Source organism: Grampus griseus, assembly GCF_964374135.1.
Source record: "Grampus griseus genome assembly, chromosome: 14".
NCBI lineage: Eukaryota > Metazoa > Chordata > Mammalia > Artiodactyla > Delphinidae > Grampus > Grampus griseus.
Window position 1 is genome coordinate 63859472 of NC_139008.1, and position 20134 is coordinate 63879605.

The 20134-nt window shown below is 49.0% G+C and overlaps 1 protein-coding gene across 1 annotated transcript in view; it reads left to right on the top strand.

The window, feature by feature from the left end:
- Positions 1-16819, top strand: part of CHMP4B (charged multivesicular body protein 4B) — a 47859-nt gene extending 31040 nt beyond the window's left edge. The window contains exons 2-5 of the mRNA XM_082671568.1: positions 11155-11332; positions 13050-13164; positions 14219-14345; positions 15950-16819. Coding sequence (XP_082527694.1) covers positions 11155-11332; positions 13050-13164; positions 14219-14345; positions 15950-16014 — 485 coding nt within the window. The 3' untranslated portion in view covers positions 16015-16819. The remainder of the gene's footprint in view (positions 1-11154; positions 11333-13049; positions 13165-14218; positions 14346-15949) is intronic.
- The last annotated feature ends 3315 nt before the right edge of the window (positions 16820-20134 follow it).

The following is a 20134-nucleotide window of genomic DNA, read 5'->3' on the forward strand; positions in this document are numbered from 1 at the left end:
TTGAACGTTTGGGGCTTCCATTGCCTGTCTTTAAATTGGGCATGACCGTAACTGCCTGAAGGCAAGAGGTTGTTCTCCAGAACTAAGATGTTGCGGGGTGGTCAGGTGTAAGGTGGTGGGTGCGGAGGTGAATTGGAGCGTATGTGCCCCTTCAAAAAGCACTGCTGCGACTTAGCTCCACTCGATTGTTGCCAGACAGCAGTGTGGGCTCAGTGTTGCCGGAAAATCTGCATTTTCAAAAGGAAGCCCCAAATCTGGATTTTTGTGTGAAATGTGCATTCAAATCAAATTTATGCATTAAGACATGGGACAACTAAGACAAATCTGTGGACTGTATGGGTGCGCAATTTTAGCCTCTGATAGCTGTTTAAACGAAATTCTGTGACTTGGTTGCCATACAGGAAAGAACCTTGCCTTAGATCCCAGAACACAGGCTATCTGACTGTGGCCCTTAAAAACCAAGGGTAGGGGCTTCCCTGGTGGCACAGTGGTTGGGAGTCCGCCTGCCCATGCAGGGGACGCGGGTTCGTGCCCCGGTCCGGGAGGATCCCGCGTGCCGCGGAGCAGCTGGGCCCATGAGCCCTGGCTGCTGAGCCTGCGCGCGCAGCGGGAGAGGCCCGCGTGCCGCACACACACACACAAAAAAAAACCAAGGGCAGATCACTTTCCTTCCTGGGATCCTAGTTCCCCAGCCTGGCCTCGAGTTACCCTTATCACAAGGAGGTACTTCCTGGATGCCTGCTGTTTCTAGGAAGTGGAACACCTCCTCTTCCTGCCCAAATTGAACCCAGCTGCAGCAGAGCCGTGGGAAGCCATCATCTGTCCTTTCGGGGACAAGAGGATGCAGCCACACAGGCCTTTGCACTATTCCCCTGGGAGAGCCTGCTCCCCTTGGCCATTTTCTTTTCCTCCTCATGGCCCAGGCCACTCCCACTGGCCCACTCTGGAATCATCTGCTGTTTACTCTGGGTCACTGCCACCTCTCTCCAAATGTAGTCCCAGAGGAGGTCCCAGACTCGCTGTCCCTTAAACAAGCCCTGGACCCTTTGGTTTTAGAGTTCTAGGCATTCCAGTCAAGGTTAACACAGAAAAAAAAAGTGGACAAGTGACAGGAGTTTGAGAAACCTTACCAAGTTCTTATAGCTGTGGTCTCTGGGTCTTCTAGAATACAGAGGGGAGGTCATTTTAGGTCTTGGAAAAGATCTGGAGGCCATTACGGGGAGAGAGGACAGAGGGCCCAGCCCACTGGCCTCAGAAGAAATGACAGGGCAACGTTGGACTTTCTGGAATGCCCCCCCCCTTCCCTATCTCAGTGCTGTTCGGCTCCTGAGAACCTTAAGAAGCTTGTGTTCTAGGGAAGAGATAGGGCGAGCACAAGGAAAGAAGACATTTATTCTTTAAAACAAAGACAAAAGCCTCCCTACAAACTCCGTAACTATGTAGAATTGTCATCCCAAATGCAGAGGGCTTGATTAAATGGTTGGATTTTGTCACGTGTACATCTAACCAATTTAAAATCCACTAGAATTTTGTTGTTGTTGTTAGAGGCTTTTACTGCCTACTCTCATGGATTATCGATTAGTTGAGAGTTTCTGGGCAGACTGAGCTGCCCCTTGGATGCCTTTGGTGCTAGACTGCTGGCTTGTAGAATCTGTTGGGCGGGGAAGCACAGAGGCTCTCAGATCCCCAGACTCAGGCAGAAGCAGGCCAGCTGGTACAGGGTAGACGTTCCTTCGTGGAGTAAGAACATGCCCTTTACAGAGAGGCAGCCTGGCACTGATCCCATGCTTGCCACTGCTTAACTGTATGACCTGGGCAGGCGATAAACTCTTTGAACCTCAATTTCCCCATCTTGAGATGGGACACTACAGTACCTACCACATAGGGTAGGATTTTTTGGGGGGGACCAGTGAGCACATAAAGCACAAGCCATGGTGCCTGGCATCCAAGAAGCCCCCCATAGGTGTTAGCTGCTGTTAGATATTTCTCTCCACTGTGCCTCAGCTGTATACTGTTTCTTGGAGGGACACGCTGGGCTGAGGGAGGGACAGGAAGATACAGAGCTCCTCAGAGAGAATGTCAGACACGGGCAAGGAAAGAGAGAGGCAGAAAAGGAAAATGCTCATGTTTATTGAGTATTTTCAGCGATTATCTTTCTCACCTGTCCTTGGGGCAGCTATATCATTCCCATTTTCCATTTGATGAAGAGGTGAAATAATTCACCCCAGGCCAGTGTGACCCAGGGCCAGGATTCTGACACCAAGCCCTGTGCTCTTTTCTCTGTGCCCCAGTGCTGGTACAAGTCAACCAGGACAGAGGTTGATGGAGCTTGTGTTGGGTACATAATCAAGGTGGTATTAAATGGTTTTTTCCCAAGCTGTTTTTTTGGGGGGTGGTGGCACAGGGACTCGTAGTGGTATTGGTTCTTCTTCTACTGAAATAGGCTCTGAGAAGTCCTGTAGGTAGTAATACCAGTGACCAACATGAACTGAACACGTGTGCATGTCTGGCCCAGGGCCAGGAGCTTCACATACATGTCTCGTTTTAATCCTCACAATAACTATGAGGTGGGTTTTATTATTACATGAGGATTAGTGAGGTTAAGTAATTTGCTTAGGCTTTACTTGATAGTGCAGCTGAAACTCACAGCTGGACAACTGGACTCCGTAAATGACCATTGTAATTTGATGTGACCCGCATTTCCTAAGCTTATTTGACTGTGTCTTATCTTGCCTTTACCTTTCTTTACAGAACATACTTTCTGTTTGCTGTTTAAATGATTTTGAAGCAGTTTGTTAGATTGTTAATTGAGTGGGGCTTATTTCTTTCATCTCTGTCCATGTTAAACAGTTAAGCGGCTTTTTTCTTTCTCTCTCGAATTTTCCCTCGCAGGGAGTACTATACTCCCTGTGTGTTTGCTGATGAAGTCAGCCAGGGTTTCAGGCTCTGCTTTCCTGGTCATACACAAGTACTTATTTTATCATTGCTAAATGGAGTGTATTAGCTCCAGGCCATGGAGAGCAAATCAGGGGAACTGGGAGATACAACACAGAGAAGGAGGCTGCTCTGAAAAATGCTGTCTGCACCTCTAGCCTGAACTCTCCAGCTGTGGGGGAATAAACACAGCAGTGTCAGGGACAGCATTCTAAGGCTTTGGCAGGATGAGACCCTCTTTTCCACAGGTGAGCCTGGGACACTGAGTGACGATGAACACAAAATTGACTTTGGGCATTTTGGTTTTGGAGACCTTTCTGTAGGTTCCTAGCACCTTTATACAAGGTAGAGAAATGAGAGCCCAGTCCTGCCCCCGCCTTCTGAAACTACAGGCAGGGTCAGCAGCACCCATTCTGGGGAGAGTCCTCTGGAACCAGACAGACCAGCACCTCTTTTCCATTCGTTTTTCTTCTAAATGGGGACTTAGGAGAGCATATCAGGTAGCTTTCCGGTTCTTCGATGTGTTAGCATGAGCTTTTATTTTATTTTATTTTAATTTACTTTTGGCTGTGTTTGGTCTTCATTGCTGCGCGCGGGCTTTCTCTAGTTGCGGTGAGCGGGGGCTACTCTTTGTTGCGGCTTCTAATCGTGGTGGCTTCTCTTTTTGCAGAGCAGGGACTCTAGGCACGTGGGCTTCAGTAGTTGTGGCTTGCGGGCTCTAGAGCGAAGGCTCAGTAGTTGTGGTGCACAGGCTTAGTTGCTCCGCGGCATGTGGGATCTTCCCGGACCAGGGATTGAACCCGTGTTCCCTGCATTGGCAGGCGGATTCTTTTTTTTTTTTTGCAGTACGCGGGCCTCTCACTGTTGTGGCCTCTCCCGTTGTGGAGCACTGGCTCCGGACGCGCAGGCTCAGCGGCCATGGCTCACGGGCCTAGCCGCTCCACGGCATGTGGGATCCTCCCAGACCGGGGCGCGAACCCGTGTCCCCTGCATCGGCAGGCAGACTCTCAACCACTGCGCCACCAGGGAAGTCCCAGCATGAGCTTTTAAATGGGGTTTGCAAAAGGCAGAGTTTATGATTGGATGAAAGAGCATTAGGACACTGTTTTCCTTATGCCAGGGGAGCTGCTGATTTATTTATAGCGACTTAATTTGGAGGTAACAGAGTTGAGGTGGTAGAAAGAGCCCTGGGCTGCAGACCTGGGTTCTAGTCCTGATTCTTCCTCTAACTCACTGTGGGATCCTTGCAGGCCGTGTCACCTTTTCTGGGCATCATTTTTTCTCTGTTTCTAATGAGATGGGTTGGACTTTGGGATCTCCGAGAATCCTTCAAGCCCCCTCTGCCTTTGATGCCAAGATTGTAACTCTCATTTGGTCAGGGTTTGGCAGGACATCCAGTGCCATGTGGTGCAGGGATGCTTACTGATAACCGTCCCTGCAGGAGGATGGGTTTCTTTGACATTGGTGGTGAACTTTGTAGTTTTGACTTTAGGTCTTTTCTTGCCCATACACAGGGCAGATGACAGGTGACCCCAGCAAAGTGACTAGTGGCTTGAGGGCCAGGTGTGGTTCTCCTGGCTGAGGGTACACTGAACATCTGAGGTTTATTCATGGTCACAGTGAGCAAGGAGCATCTGACTGATTGCTGGAGGTGGGCAAAGCAGGGCTCCCTCAGCTTCACCGGCTCCCTGCCTGCCAGTAGCTCTGCTGTGACCAAGCCACTGAAGGTTCTTCCGAATTCTCACTTAGCGTTGCATTTGTGGGTAAGTATCCCCTGGAGTGTGTTTGTGTTTTCTATGTAGTTCATGCTGAGAGTGGGAAAGAACCAGCGCTCTCCTCGTCTCCCAGCCCTTGGACCTTCTGCTGCATGAATTCAGATGTAGAATCTTGAGTCTTTGAAAGGACTCTAGACATCATCATTCATTCAGTGAGAGGATATTACTGGACCCTCCTTCTCCCCAATGCCTGAATCTCAGTGTATTAGTCATTAGTGTACAGTTATGAGATCTTAGCATCTGTTGAGATGCCCTGGGCTAATGGCCTCTATTCTGAATGCCCCCAGATCAGGGCAGGCAAACTTGCCCTCCTCAGCAACTCTAAAAAGATAAGTCTTAAGTCTGCCTTTGCCGAGGAAAAAGGAATGTCCTACCTAGTTGTACCGAACTGATGCATTCTTTGAAAATGGTTTCTGTACCAGTCACTAACAGATGCCTTGCAGAAGGAGTTTCTGATCCTGGGTGAATGTCTTTTCCACTGGTCTCTCTGCTTCTTAGGGTATCTCTTCTGTATTTTTTCTTCAAATAGCTGTTTAGAGTTTCTAATGAAGCAACTGTCTGGAGACCAATGTTTATTTCAACATGGTTGGAGTTGTTTTTGCTTCAGCTTTCAGAGCCAATAAAGCTGGTTATTAGATTCTGTAATTGCTGCTGTAATTACTCTCTTGGAACCAGCAAAGGCATAATTAAATATGGAGATTCCAAGGACTATTTTTTTCCATCTAAAAGCAACCTTTTAAACTTCTTTTGGCCTGGGGTAGATTTCAGTTGTTAAAGCATTGTGTTTATTAATGATACAGCGAGGGTGGGGTGGGGGTGGCGGGGGCGGGGTGGGGGGGCGGTGTGGGGGGGCAGGGTTCTTTGGCAGAAAAGGGATTTATTTGAGCACCTTCTTTGAATATTTGGTTTAGATGAACTCCTTGTTAACCCAGTACTTGTTTTTATTTTTTTCCATTCCCCCCCCACCAATATATATCTTATTATATAAGATAATAATAATCTTATTATTGAGATATAATTGACATATAACATTATATTATTTTTAGGTACATAGTTTAATGATTTAATGTATGTATATATTGTGAAATGATTATCAAAATACATTCAGTTAACATGCATCACCTCACATGATTACATTTTTTTAAAACCTTGTATTGAGAACTAAGTACTTGTTTTTTTAAACCAACCATGAGGAATTTAGAGAAGTATAAGGCAAGATACTAAGAGCTAGCACATATTTATGAAAAACATTGGGTCTGGCCCTTTTGGCTTTGGCTATATGTAGAAGCAGATTTTTGTGGTCAGCAATACGATTGGGATGGAGGCTGTTTTACTTGAAGTGGAACGGTCTGCAGGAAGAGAGGCATTTTTACTCATCTGGCTTGCCCTAAGTTATACTTCACCAGCGTGCCACATGTTTGTAAGATACGGGGTGGTTCAAGTGCTCTGAATATTTACGTTTACACATATTTTCGCAGCCCAAAGGCTGACCCCATGTCAAATTTCAAGATTACTCTACTCATGAACCATGTATGGAAAGGGGGAAACGAATCACTTACCCTTTCACTTTGGGGTTCTCAACTAGCTGAAAAATACACACAGGATTTAGATTGGGGTAAACAAATGGACTGTCTCTGCCAGAAGCCCTCCTGGAGAGTTCACTGCGAGGAGGGGAAGAGACCGTGTGAACCCTGCAGGCAGGAAGGGGAGACCTAGAGGGCCAGGCTGTTCACTCAGAACTTTTCCTCCCCTCAGACAGGGCACACCTCGTGGCGAGGATACAGGGGGAAGGGTGGGCCCTTGCAAAAGTTCCTGTTTTATGGACCAGGACGAATGCAGGGAAAGAATGCTGCCCAATGACTGTTTTAGCCAGTGTTTCAATGACATGTTATCTTTTCTCCATTGAGTAAGAGGTACACAGGAGGTAAAATATGGGTGTACCCCACATGAGGGACCCTGCAGAGTATATGAAAAACTTAAAAAAACAGGTGAAATTGGAGATTCAGTTTAATATATATTAAGCACTTGCTGTGTACCAGTCATTGTGTTGGATGATGGTTTGTAAAGATGAATAATATAAACATTATTTCATTCATGAGGGACTCTTGCTTACCTCCCTGGTATGTTTGGGTGTTTGTTTCCAGATAATTTATTGCTTGGGGGATTTTAGCAGTGGGGTGTAGAGCAGAGAAATGCCAGATTGCCATGCAAGGAGTCACTGCCAGTTGAAAATGTATTCGAGCAAAAGTTAAAGCTGTTCTAAACCTATGATGTTAACAGGCAAGGAATGGTTTTAAAAATCAGAACATAGCTAACTGTATAAAATCAAGGCTCCCACTACACTCAGGACACTGAGAAGCAAGGCAAATGTCATCTTGTTGTTTGTTCTTGAGAACTGTCCCAGTGTCACTTGCCATCATCCTGAGCCCGTGTGGGAAGAGCAGAGGCCTGGGGGTTTATACAGACTAGTGGTTGAGGCTTCCCCTCTTCTCATAACAGCAGAATGAGCCACTCCACCTTTCTTTTCTTTTTTTTTTTAAATTTATTTATTTTATGTATTTACTTTTGACTGAGTTGGGTCTTGGTTGCTGCTCGAGGGCTTTCTCTAGTTGTGGCTAGCGGGGGCTACTCTTCGTTGCAGTATGCAGGTTTCTCATTGCAGTGGCTCCTCTTGTTGCGGAGCATGGGCTCTAGACGCATGGACTTCAGGAGTTGCGGTGCGTGGGCTCAGTTAGTTGTGGCTCTCGGGCTCTAGAGTGCAGGCTCAGTAGTTGTGGCGCATGGGCTTAGTTGCTCTGCGGCATGTGGGATCTTCCCAGACCAGGGCTCGAACCTGTGTCCTCTGCATTGGCAGGCGGATTCTTAACCACTGTGCCACCAGGGAAGTCCCCACTCCACCTTTCTGATCCCCAGTCTTGTTGGTGTGGATCTGGGATCTGTGCCCTTGGACCATGCGGGAGGATTGAATGAGGAGGCGGGCAGGACTGCAGCAGCCGCCCTGCTTGCTTATCGTTGCAGCCGGCGCTCATAACACCTATTGAATCTTGACTGGTGAACAAGTTGTTAGAGGCTGGGCTATGCTGTGAGTGATGGGGGAGGCTGAGGAGGACCTGGGAAAGGGGTACATGTGGGACATGGGCCTCAGAAGGCTTGAGAATCACTTGTTGATTAGGGTGTGTCTAAGTTGGTTTCTGTGGAAAAGCAACACAGTATCCGCGAAGCCAGGAGGAAGCAGCCCCAGGCCCTGAGCATTTGTATACCAGGACTCTCCCCAGATGCCTTCCATCTGCTATGATGGTCAAATGGCAAAGGGATTCGGAACTGGTGCTGGGGCTCCCGGAACCAGGCTTGTGGCGAGAATCCCAGTCCCTTGCCTCCCGCAGGGCCTTGCAGGCTACATTAAACCACGTGGAGGCTTTGTCCTGTGGGCAGAGGAGCTGTTGCGGGTTCTTAAGCAAAGGAATGGCATGATTGGATATGTACTCCCTCTTCTGTGATCCCACAGTTCCCTGGACGCTCCCTGCTGCACTGGATGGTGCCTCCAGGGCAGGGTCCTGTCTTTTTCATTCATTGGGAGGCATAACAGTTAGTATGGCAGCCCATGGACTTTGGAGTTCCATACCTGGCTTAATCCCCTCTCTGCTGCCTACCACCTGGTAACCTGAGTTCCAGAACCTCTCTGAACCTGTTTCCTCATCTGCTAAAAAGGGTGGTCATTTCTACCTTAAAGGGTTGCTGTTGTGAGGCAAGCATGGCTTAGTACTAGCAGAAGGTGAAGATGTTCAGTAAAGGGTCTTGGGGACCCCTGGGTGTGACTGCAGGTTGGATTTTTTGAAGTCATAGGCCATCTGGCCATTCATACCAGAATGAGGGAGATAACAGGTTGAATGGCTTTTCAGCTTTTAGAGGCACATTTCATTGTTCTTCAGATTTTTAGCAGTGTTTCTTTAGCCTGCTTTATCCTTTGGCTGGAGGAATTTTCCTGGTGGTTTTTGTCTGCTGCTTTTATTTTTAAATTTTTATTTATTTATTTATTTATGGCTGCATCAGGTCTTCATTGCTGCATGCGAGCTTTCTCAAGTTGTGGCGAGCAGGGGCTACTCTTCGTTGTGGTGCACGGGCTTCATGGGCTTCTCATTGCGGTGGCTTCTCTTGTTGCGGGGCACGGGCTCTAGGCGCACGGGCTTCAGTAGTTGTGGCATGCGGGCTTCAGTAGTTGTGGCTTGTGGGCTCTAGAGTGCAGGCTCAGTAGTTGTGGCACACGGACTTCGTTGCTCTGTGGCATGTGGGATCTTCCCAGCCCAGGGCTCGAACCCGTGTACCCTGCATTCAGGGCAGGCGGATTCTTAACCACTGCACCACCAGGGAAGCCCTTGTCTGCTGCTTTTAAAGGAACTATGGACTGCTTACATGCAAGCCGAGGCCCTGTTTCCTTGGCAAATGGTTCTCAGGGTGCTATCCTAGGCTAACAGGGAGCTTTAGTGGAAGGAGTACGGGACCTATTCAGGTGACATATGGAGAAACCACAGCCCTCTTGGGGAGGTGATTGACTGTTGCCTACAGCCTGCAGGAGGTGGCTTTGGTATGGAGCTGGGGGGGCACGAGTGCATGGGTGCATATGTGTCTACATATGTATGTGAGGCTAGTGCTGTCCAGGCCAAGGCAGGTGCCGGCAGCCCATTCCTCTGCTTGATTCTGTGCAGAGCCTCCTTCCTGGCTTCGCTGCCCAGCTAGATGTGTGCTAAAGATGCTTTTCAGTGTAAAGAGGGGAACTAAAATAGTAAGGGGAGGGAAGCCTGGGTTTTGAGTCGGGAGGTGTGGTTTGGCCCTTGCTCTGCTACCAAGTCATCTTGATCAAATTGCTTGCCCTGACTGAACCTTGAAACAAGATTGTCTCCTATAGCCTTAACACACCAGGAGGCTGAGAGTGATGATGGCATTGATTTGACCAAATGGTCAGACTCTAGATTAGTCCCTGACAGGGAGTTCTGTCTTTATTTCACTTGTGCTGTTTTCTGTGATAGGGAACGCTATAGTTATCATCTTCAGGCATGGGGCTTTTTGCTTTTGTTGAATACATTTCCAGAAAGAAATTACTGGGGCAGAGGGCAGAAACAATATTATGGCTGTTGCTGTGTGTTGCCATGTTACTTTTCAGAAACATTATAACAATTTACAGTGGCCGGCTGTGTGTGAGATAGCATTTTAACCCCAAATGACCCAGTATTTGCTATAGTCGTTATTTATTATTTTGGAATTTAGTTGACATAAAATGATACTTTAAAGCTGCTTTGGGCTTCCCTGGTGGCGCAGTTGTTGAGAATCTGCCTGCCAATGCAGGGGACACGGGTTTGAGCCCTGGTCTGGGAAGATCCCACATGCCACGGAGCAACTAGGCCCTTGAGCCACAACTACTGAGCCTGCGCTCTAGAGCCTGTGCTCCGCAACAAGAGAGGCCACGATAGTGAGAGGCCCGCGCACCGCAATGAAAAGTGGCCCCCGCTTGCCGCAACTAGAGAAAGCCCTCGCACAGAAACGAAGACCCAACACAGCCAAAAATAAAAATTAATTAATTAAAAAAAAAGATACTTTACCTTAGCAATGACTTCTGAGGACTTAAAAAAAAAGCTGCTTTATAATAGTTAGAGCTGCTGGTTTTTTGGGTGTGCACTATGTTTAATGTTGTGCTAAGTGTTTCTGTTATGTTATCTCATTCACAGTGAACCTATCAGGGAGGCTAAGTAGCTCACTAAGTCTGAGAGCTGGGGTTTGAACCTAAGGCAATTTGACTTCAAAGCACATTCTTTTTCTGGGTGTCCTCCATGCTTTGATTTGTGTGTGTGCGGTTACCAAAGTGTGTGAACTTTTGCTTATGTGCCTGGCTCCATTTTGAAGTCTGTGAATTTTGTATAATTTTCTGCTTTTTACAATTTACTTTTCGCTGCATTGGGTCTTCGTTGCTGCGCATGGGCCTTCTCCAGTTGGGGCGAGCAGGGGCTACTCTTTGTTGCGGTGCGCGGGCTTCTCATTGTGGTGGCTTCTCTTGTTGCAGAGCATGGGCTCTAGGCACGTGGGCTTCAGTAGTTACAGTATGCGGGCTCAGTAGTTGCGGCACGTGGGCCCTAGAGTACATGGGCTTCAGTAGTTGTGGTGCGTGGGCTTAGTTGCTCTGTGGCATGTGGGATCTTCCCGGACCAGGGATCGAACCCATGTCCCCTGCATTGGCAGGCGGATTCTTAACCACTGTGCCACCAAGGAAGTCCCTAGTATAGTTTCCTTAGAAAATTGAATGTGCTTTTCGTGTAGGAGAGATTATTAGCCCTCTGTTACAGTGGAAGCAGAAGCTGAAGTGCACCCATCACAGTTAGGGGGAAGACTCAGTGAACTCTAGGACACTGCCCTGTATCTGGGCTCTCTGAAACCCTGTTTTCTTCCCCCTGTGCAGCTGCCCTCCAGGCACTGAAGCGCAAGAAGAGGTATGAAAAGCAGCTGGCACAGATCGACGGCACACTGTCAACCATCGAGTTCCAGCGAGAGGCCCTGGAGAATGCTAACACCAACACCGAGGTGCTCAAGAACATGGGCTATGCCGCCAAAGCCATGAAGGCTGCCCACGACAACATGTACGTGGCCACCCACTGGTGGAGGGGGGCACGCATGTGGAAGGGCAGTGCTGGCCCTGGAGTGCCTCAATCCCGGGCCATGGCCTTGGGCAGACCCCATGACTTATCCATTCAAGCACCTGAGTTTGTTTTAATTTGCATTCTTTTTTGGAACTCCTTTTAAAATGGTTTATGTGCCCTGCTGCCCTCGGAAGCAGATCTCATGGAATGAAACAGTGTTTTCTGAGTAATTCAGGGTTATTGGGATGAATATAGAGTTTCAAGCTGGAAGGGTCCTTAGAAGTTTCTCTCACCCAAGCCTCTGATCATCAAGGTGGGGAAGTTTGTCCCAGGGAGGGGAGATGACTTGCCTTGGGTTTGTGTATACTTGGATAGAACTGGGATTAGAATCAATGCCCGTGACTTTCGCCTCATGCTGTCAGGGGTCCTGAAAAATGTGGTACATTTGAGGGCTTTAACTCCCTCTCTTCTTAGGTCTGTTTTTGATGGAATTTTCTGCCTCCCCCCTTGCTCTTGGGCTTTGGCTATTATCATGTTGACAGTGTTCTTGACCTCAGCGTTCCTTCCTTTATGTGGCTACTTCTCATATACAGTGGCCGAAGAAACTAGATAACCGAGCTTGTTATATTTGTAATTAAAGGCCAGGGTAACACTAGGCTCCAGATGAGGGCCTCTCCCAAACAGAACAAAATTCTGCATTTGTTTTAGTGCTTGAACTTGGCATTGTATATTTGGGGGTGCTTGGAGCACTTTTTTGCTTCCTTTGGGTACTCAGCCGCGCTGTAGAACAGGGACTGGCCAAATGCAGCCTGTGGGCCTGCTGCCAGTTTTTGTAAATAAAATTTTATTGAAACACAGTTGTGTCCATTAATACATATTGTCTGTGGCTGCTTTTGTGGCACATGGCAGGGTTGAATTTTTGTGACAGATCGTATGGCCCACAAATTCTAAAATATTTACTGTTTGGCCCTTTACAGAAAAAGTTTGCTGATCCCTGTTCTAGAAGTGTGGGATTGCAGGAAAAGTAGCCTTGAAATAACTGAGCTATCGTCTGAGGGGATGTTCACTGGACTGAGCCTCCTGAGTGAGGTCCATGTCTGCTTCGTGTCCATGTTCTCCAAGATGCCTGGCGCACAGCACGTCTCAGTGAATACTGTGCATGCCTTGAAGTATACATGTGTATATTATATTGATTAATTGTAAGTTTATATGATTGACAGTGTTATAGAAAATAATTCTGCATTGTTTGCTTTTCCTTTGGGGCCTAGTAGAGGAGCCATGAGTGGATCTGTGTAGACGGGAAGGGCCTGTCAAATGGCGTGGCTCTGTTTTATGATTGTGATTTTACCTCCCCCGGTGCAGAGTTGCCCTTGAGCTTGAAGAGCTACTGGCCCAGGAGTTCAAGTCCCATGGTCTCATCCAACATGTTTACCAGCTTGCATGAGAGACCCTGACAATGGCACCTAACTTTGCCAAGCCTTATTTCCTTAGGGTGTTGGACTAGGCGATGTCTAAGGATGCTTCCATCTTCTTGGTTCTGTGATCCTCTATTTTAAAGAGGAGGAGGAAGACAAAGACAAAAAAGGAATTCCTCAGAGGGAGTAATTGTGGGGCTGGGGCTGGGCAGCAGACTGCGGGGAGCGGGGCTTCTGCTTCTGCCTCACAGGCCCTCTTTACACAGACTGTCCAACATGACATCTGTCTGTTTCATTTAAAGGGACATCGATAAAGTTGATGAGTTAATGCAGGACATTGCTGACCAGCAGGAACTTGCAGAAGAGATTTCAACAGCTATTTCAAAGCCTGTAGGGTTTGGAGAAGAGTTTGACGAGGTGAGTGGTTTCATGCAGATCACACAGGTTTCACAAATGATTCCTGGGCTGCCTCTGATGTGCTCTTGAAGCCTCTCTGGCAGGGAATATGTGGTTTGGAAGTCACCAGTTCTCGTCCCTCCAGAGACTTGAACATAGACAGGGCATGGTATTAACCCTCCCTAATTCTGGGTTTTGAGGGCTGCTTTCACTGTTTGGGGAGCTTAGGTGGAGTAAAGGAGCCTTTGTTGGGACCCCTCAGCAGACTTCAGGTCAATATTGGTTTCAACAGGTAGTTACCTGCACCTTTCCGTGGTGAGTCCTGGGCTCAGAGCTGGGGCAGCTGAGGTCACCATGCCCTGGAGAAGTTTACAGGATTTGCCCTCAGACAACTGTGATGTGAGATAAAGGTGAAGCCAAGGAAGGAACATTTACACCTGATCCCCCCTGAAGGATCCGTCTGGAACTTGGCCACCTACCAACTTCTGCTGTGGCAATTAGAACGTTGGGTCTCTTAGGTTTTTAAAATACAGTTACAGGCCCTGTACCTCATTCTGCCTTAGATTTGAGTGCACTGAAGGTCAGGCTCTCTTCATCAAACCTAATTCTTTGTGCTGATTCCCACTGTATAGCTGAGGAAACAGCCTGTGGCTCTTACCCTTGGCTCCCAGCACCAGGCTTTTCATGTTTTCAGATTGGAGTTTGATGGACTAGTCAAGTTCGTTTCAATTCAGCAGACATTCCTGAACATTCACTCAGTGCGCCCAGTTCTGAGATAAGGAAATGGGAATGATAAAATACAGTCCCTTTCCTCAGGATGCTCACAGCCTGGTGCAGGGGCCCCAGACGTAGACAGCAATAATAGCTCATAGTGTGTTACGTTCACCAGTGGAAGTATGTTTAGGATGTTTGAGTCACAGAGTGTGGACCTGGAGTTCATCTCCCCTCTGACCTTCTCAGAGGGGCTGTGGGGCTTTTAAAAAATGAGCCATCCCCTGAGCCATCAGCTAAGAGGTACCACTGGAGGGGCTGGGATTCCAAGGTTGTCTCTCATTTTTGTGTTTGCTTTTACCAGGATGAGCTCATGGCAGAATTAGAAGAACTAGAACAGGAGGAACTAGACAAGAATTTGCTGGAAATCAGTGGACCGGAAACAGTCCCTCTACCAAATGTTCCTTCTATATCCCTACCATCAAAACCCAGTGAGTACTTTTAGCCACAGTCATGACATACCCATGACCCACGTGGTGGGTAGTCTTGTGGTTGGTTGGCTTCGGTTTGGGTCCTGAGTTGCCCAGAGTTGAGAACCAGATAGGATCTGTTGTGACAGCCCTAAAGACAGTGTCACCTGCTCTTTCCTAGTTTCTCTGTAGAGCAGGGTTTCTTCACCTTGGCACTGTTGACATAGCCAGACCATTCTTCGGCTGGGGACTGGGAGGGGGCCCTGTCCTGTGCTCTGTGGATCTCTAGCAGCACCCATGGCCTCCACCCACTAGATGCCAGTAGCATCCCCCTCCCCAAGTTTTTTTTTTTTTTTTTAAAGAGTTAATATATTTTTTTAAATAGCGTTTATTTATTTTTACTTGTTGACAGTTCGCTTTATTTATTTATTTATTTTTATGGCTGTGTTGGGTCTTCGTTTCTGTGCGAGGGCTTTCTCTAGTTGTGGCAAGCGGGGGGGGCCACTCTTCATCGCAGTGCGCGGGCCTCTCACTATCGCGGCGTCTCTTGTTGCGGAGCACAGGCTCCAGATGCGCAGGCTCAGTAATTGTGGCTCACGGGCCTAGTTGCTCCACGGTATGTGGGATCCTCCCAGACCAGGGCTTGAACCCGTGTCCCCTGCATTGGCAGGCGGACTCTCAACCACTGCGCCACCAGGGAAGCCCCCTCCCCAAGTTTTGACAACCAAAAATGTCACCGGAGTTTGCCAGATGTTGGGGAGTGGGGCGGGTCACAGCCAGTTGAGAACCATTATTGTAGAGTTACTTTCCCTGTGCCACCAAACAAGGGGAGAGTTTGACAGCTCTTGCTCCCCGTCTAGTATCCTGTGCTGTGCACACCTGTAAAAGCCGGGGCCTCAGAGGTTGCCACGGTAGGAAGGAAACAGCTTTGGCTTTTTTAGAAACCTGGTTCTATAAAACCTTCGCTTCCTTCTTCCTTGCCCGCGCCTCCTGCCGCCCCACACTGTTTCACCCTTGGGTAGAAGTTTTCCACACAGAACTTCTAGAAAAGGTGAAGCTGCTTGATTTGGCATGGAGAGAGAGGCCAGGGAGCAGGGTGTGACCAGGCTGTGTCACCTCACTCTCCCACAGATCAAGGGGAAGTGGCCCCTCTAGTCGAGTCAGCTGCCCGGGGTGGGGTGTGGGCAGAGGGGGTCCGGAGGCCGTCCAGCAAGCTGCCGGCAGCGTATAGAGGTGGCTTAAGCCCTTGAGGTGGAAGGGGGTGGCGGGCGGGGATTAGAGCTCTTCCGGGGTTCTTCCCTCTCACCCCCACCTTGCATGCTCTGGGACTGAGGCCATGCATGGAGCCTGATGGACTCTCAGTGTAGAGTCCTCCCCGCTTTGTCTGGCTCTGGTGTGGGGGGAGGGGAGGTGCTGGGGAAAGTGTGCCTGGTTATCTGGAGTTGTATGTTGCAGCTTTTAGGCACAGAGAAGCAGTCTGTTGATAGCCTGGAGATGAGGCTGGCTGCAGGGGCGGGGCTGTTTTGTAGACACCATGTAGCGCAGCCCTGGCATCCAGCCAGAGTGTGTGGCGAACACTGCAGCCAGCCTTCCTAAACTAAACAGCTTTTCCTCTCTTCACACAGCCAAGAAGAAGGAAGAGGAAGACGATGACATGAAGGAATTGGAGAACTGGGCTGGATCCATGTAACTGGTCCAGCGCGGGCTGGGCCCAGACAGACTCTGGTGGCCTGCGAGGCGGGCAGGCGTGTGCGTGTGTGGGGCAGGCAGGCCGTGGTGCAGGCAGGTTCCATCGCTCTCGAATCTCCCTCCAAAGCAGTAGGGCTGCATCACTGCTCACTCTGCATAGCATGGTCTGCACCCAGCGGTACGGGTTGGGGGGAGGGGGGTGGGGGGCTGGGAGGTGCCTGCTGTTTATAATGTTGAATTTCTGTAAAATAAACTGTATTTGCAAATCCAACATTGAGCTTCTGGACTACGCTAACTCCACTGATGAACCTCAATGGAAAGGGTCGACCGTTTGCAGTTGAAATGATCTGAAAATGTAGCCTCTGTCCTTTTATGTCAGCTGACTTGTCGCACATCTCTTTGTAAGACTCGTATGGTACTGGCAGAAGAATCATTTTTTTAAAGCCATAGGCTTTTCCTCGTCCTTGGTTGTAATAATGTATCTGATTTTCGTTTCCTCAAGAGCTGTATTTCTGTCCATCATGTGTGTACTGGCCCCTGTGTTTCCCACCCTGGCCCACTCCTCTCTCCCACTCGCCTGGTCTTTTTGGAGTTTGTGACACTGATTTGAAATGGATGGTGTTCTTTTGAGAGCGTGTGAGATTGTTAGAGTTAAATTCCAGCTATACATTTTTCTAACATAGCTCTAAGGTCCTTGTTGCTGTTTGTGATAACTGAGAGATAACTCATTGGAAACATGTGCATACATTTATATTCAGATGAAGTTATGGTTTGCACCATCTATTAAATATCTCGATTAATTTTCATACTTTGCCATTGTGTTTAATCATTCTGTCGTTTGCTTTGGGAGTTGGCCCTTTCCAGGCCAGCGTCGTATCCAGTGGCGTCTGTAGAAACATGGAAGACTTGAGCATGATGTGTGTCAACAATTTGAACCAAGAGCAGAGCGTGTCTTACGAGAAATGTGTTTAGGTTCCAGAAGCCATGGATCTGTGACCTTCACCTTGCTTGGGGACCCTCTGGGCACAGTTCAGGAGTGAGTTTGTTCTTGTGTGGCTCCAGGGTCTTCCCTAGTTCTCCGTCAGCATCCGTGGGCAATGCCAGCAGGACAACAGACCCTCCACCTGTTGGAAACATTGGTGTGCCCACTGACTAGGCCCATCTGGTGCCTTTCCTGTGGGGTGGAAGCGTAGGGCAGTGACTGAGAATCTAGCTCACAAGTCCTAGTCTCAGGTCTGCGGTGACTTGCCCTGTGACTGTTACCCGGCCTCTTCCACTGTCTCTAGTTTTCCTTAGTCTTATACTACCTTAAGAATCTGATGAACACTGTGGACCCGCTCCTTCAGAAAAGTGGATCTATGCCTATTCATCCCTCCTTCTGCATGCAAATTGGCAGAATTGAGAGGATCGCCCTCCAGTACCCATCCCCAAACCTCTTGAGATTAAAACCAACCTGATAAACAACAAGGTCCTACTGTAGAGCACAGGGAACTATATTCGATATCCTGGGATAAACCATAATGGAAAAGAAAATAAAAAAGAATGTATATATGTGTATAACTGAGTCACTTTGCTGTACAGCAGAAATTAACACAACACTGTAAATCAACTCTACTTCAATAAAAAAATAAATAAGAAAAAAAAAGAAACAAGTCAAAAAAAAAAAAAAAGGCAGCCTGAGTTCACAATTAAACACGCCATCGCTCACTGGGTGTCAAGCTGTCCACCTGCCCTGGATCACGTTTTCCCATCTGTGAAACAGTGGGGCGGGACCAGATCATTTCAGATGTCCTGTCTGAGAAGCTGCTCCTGCCCTGCCCCTCACCCCTCACTGGTCCTCCTCCCAGGGCTGCCACACTTAGAATCAGGACTTGACCACAGACCTCCCAGGGCTGCCACACTTAGAATCAGGACTTGACCACAGAAAATTCATGACTTGTCTGGATGTTGGGTCTGGACGTTCTCAGAAGTTCTTTCCACCTCAACAAGAATCTAGTGGCAATGTTTGCTGCCATACTCCATCTTCTCAGCCTACAGTTGGTGGTCCGAAGGCATCATTTAGTGTGGGAAATGTAGAGTGGACATTATGCTCTTCTCGTCAACTGCCTCAGGGGCTTCTCACCCCAGGAATAGGTGAGGGGAGCTGGCACATCCAAGCCTCCAGCTCTGGCAGGCCCGAAGCTAATTCTTGGGCAGTGTCTGGGGCTCCTCTGAGAAATAGCTGCTTAATCCTACTAGATGTGGGCTTCGTGCCGGGCCTGTGGGATGCGTTGTTCAGTAATGCCCAGTCCCTTTCCTGCTCTCTGGAGGTTCTCAGGCTGGAGAGAGAAGCGACCGTATCAGGATTCCTTTGCTACAAGCTACAGAAGATTCAACTGATGTAAGCAGTAAAGACATTTACTTATCCATTCAAAACTTATTTATTGAGCACCTCCTGTTGCCAGGCACTGTTCAAGGCACTGGGAGTGTATGCAACAGACTGAGGCCCTGCCCTCAAGATGTTTATATTCTAATAATCTCAGGACAAGAAGTCTTAGGTTGGGGACTTCCCTGGAGGTCCAGTGGTTGATTTTGTGCTTCCACTGCAGGGGGCATGGGTTCGATCCCTGGTTGGGGAACCAACATCCCACGGGCCATGCAGTGTGGCCACACACACACAAAAAGTCTTATGTTGGCCGGGGGTTTGGATGGGGGCGGTGGGGGCGTGGGGGGAGTCTGGATTTGTAGCAGTGGCTCAGCTGTGTCCTCAAGAACCAGGTTCTTTGTATCCTTCTGCTCTGCTCCCCATGGACATTAGCTTTTCCTTTATCTGGCTTGCTGCCTCTTGGTCATGAGACGGTCCTTTATCACACACCCGGGGTCTAGAGGCAGGAGGAGCAGCAGTAGCCAGATCTTCTTTCACCTCCGCCCAGGTTAGCAGGAGGCAAACCTTTCCCAGAAGACTCTACACAAACTACCCCTGTGTCTCATGGGCCATAATTGTCACATGGCCACTTCTTGCTGCAAAGGTATCTGGGAAAGTGGGGACCAGACAAAGGGGTCCAATCAGGATCCTCCACTCGGGGTGCAGTTGGGGGCCTCCCTTCCCGGAGCCCATTACTGCCCGCTTGATATCTGGACTAAAGTGGGTTCTCCAGAAACCCAGGAAGGAAGAAGAGGGGATGGTTGCTGAGTAAGTGGCATCAAGTATCCGCCTTGGAGGCAGACACCAAAAACCAGACAGACGGGAGATTACGTGCTTCAGTTTCTTCTAAAAAGCAGATTGCGGGCTTCCCTGGTGGCGCAGTGGTTGAGAGTCCGTCTGCCGATGCAGGGGACACGGGTTCGTGCCCCGGTCCAGGAAGAGCCCACATGCCACGGAGTCGCTGGGCCCGTGAGCCGTGGCCGCTGAGCCTGCGCGTCCGGAGCCTGCGCGTCCGGAGCCTGTGCTCCGCAACGGGAGAGGCCACAACAGTGAGAGGCCCGCCTACCGCAAAAAAAATAAAAATAAAAAGCAGATTGGCTCCTGACGGGTTCCTTTCAAACCCCTCAATCTGCCTCCACCCTCTCCTCTTCTGTGGTTGGAAAACTAAAGGTATATTGGAATTACCCAGGGAACTTGTTAAAAATTTAGTCTCCTGGGCCCCATCCCCAGAGGTGGGTGGGGACCCAAGAATTTGCGTTTTAACAAACGCCTTGGGTGATTCTGATGTAGGTGGGCTGGGGCTACACTTTGGAGCACTCGAGTGGACGAGATACGGCAGAATGGCTTACGTGGGCCCTCCGTGACCTGCCCCCGTTTCACCTGCCCCCGTATCTCCCCTTTATGCAGGCTCCAGGCCCTGGGCCTTCCTCTGCACACAGCCCGCCTCATCCTGCACGGGCTTGCTGCTTCCTCTGCTGCCCCCGCCCCCCCACCCCCACCCCGGCTCTTGTGATTCCCCACTCACTCCCCAGACAGTGAGGTCACTGCACCTCCTGCCTCCTGCATCTCCTTGGCACAGGTCAGGTACTCAAAGGCGTTTGTGTGAATGATGTGTGTGGTCAGAGAGGACTGCTTAGCCAGGACGGGGTGGAATTTGTACTTGGGCTTGTGTGCCCGAGAGGGGTGGGGAGTTCTAGACCCAGGGGAGCTTGTGAAG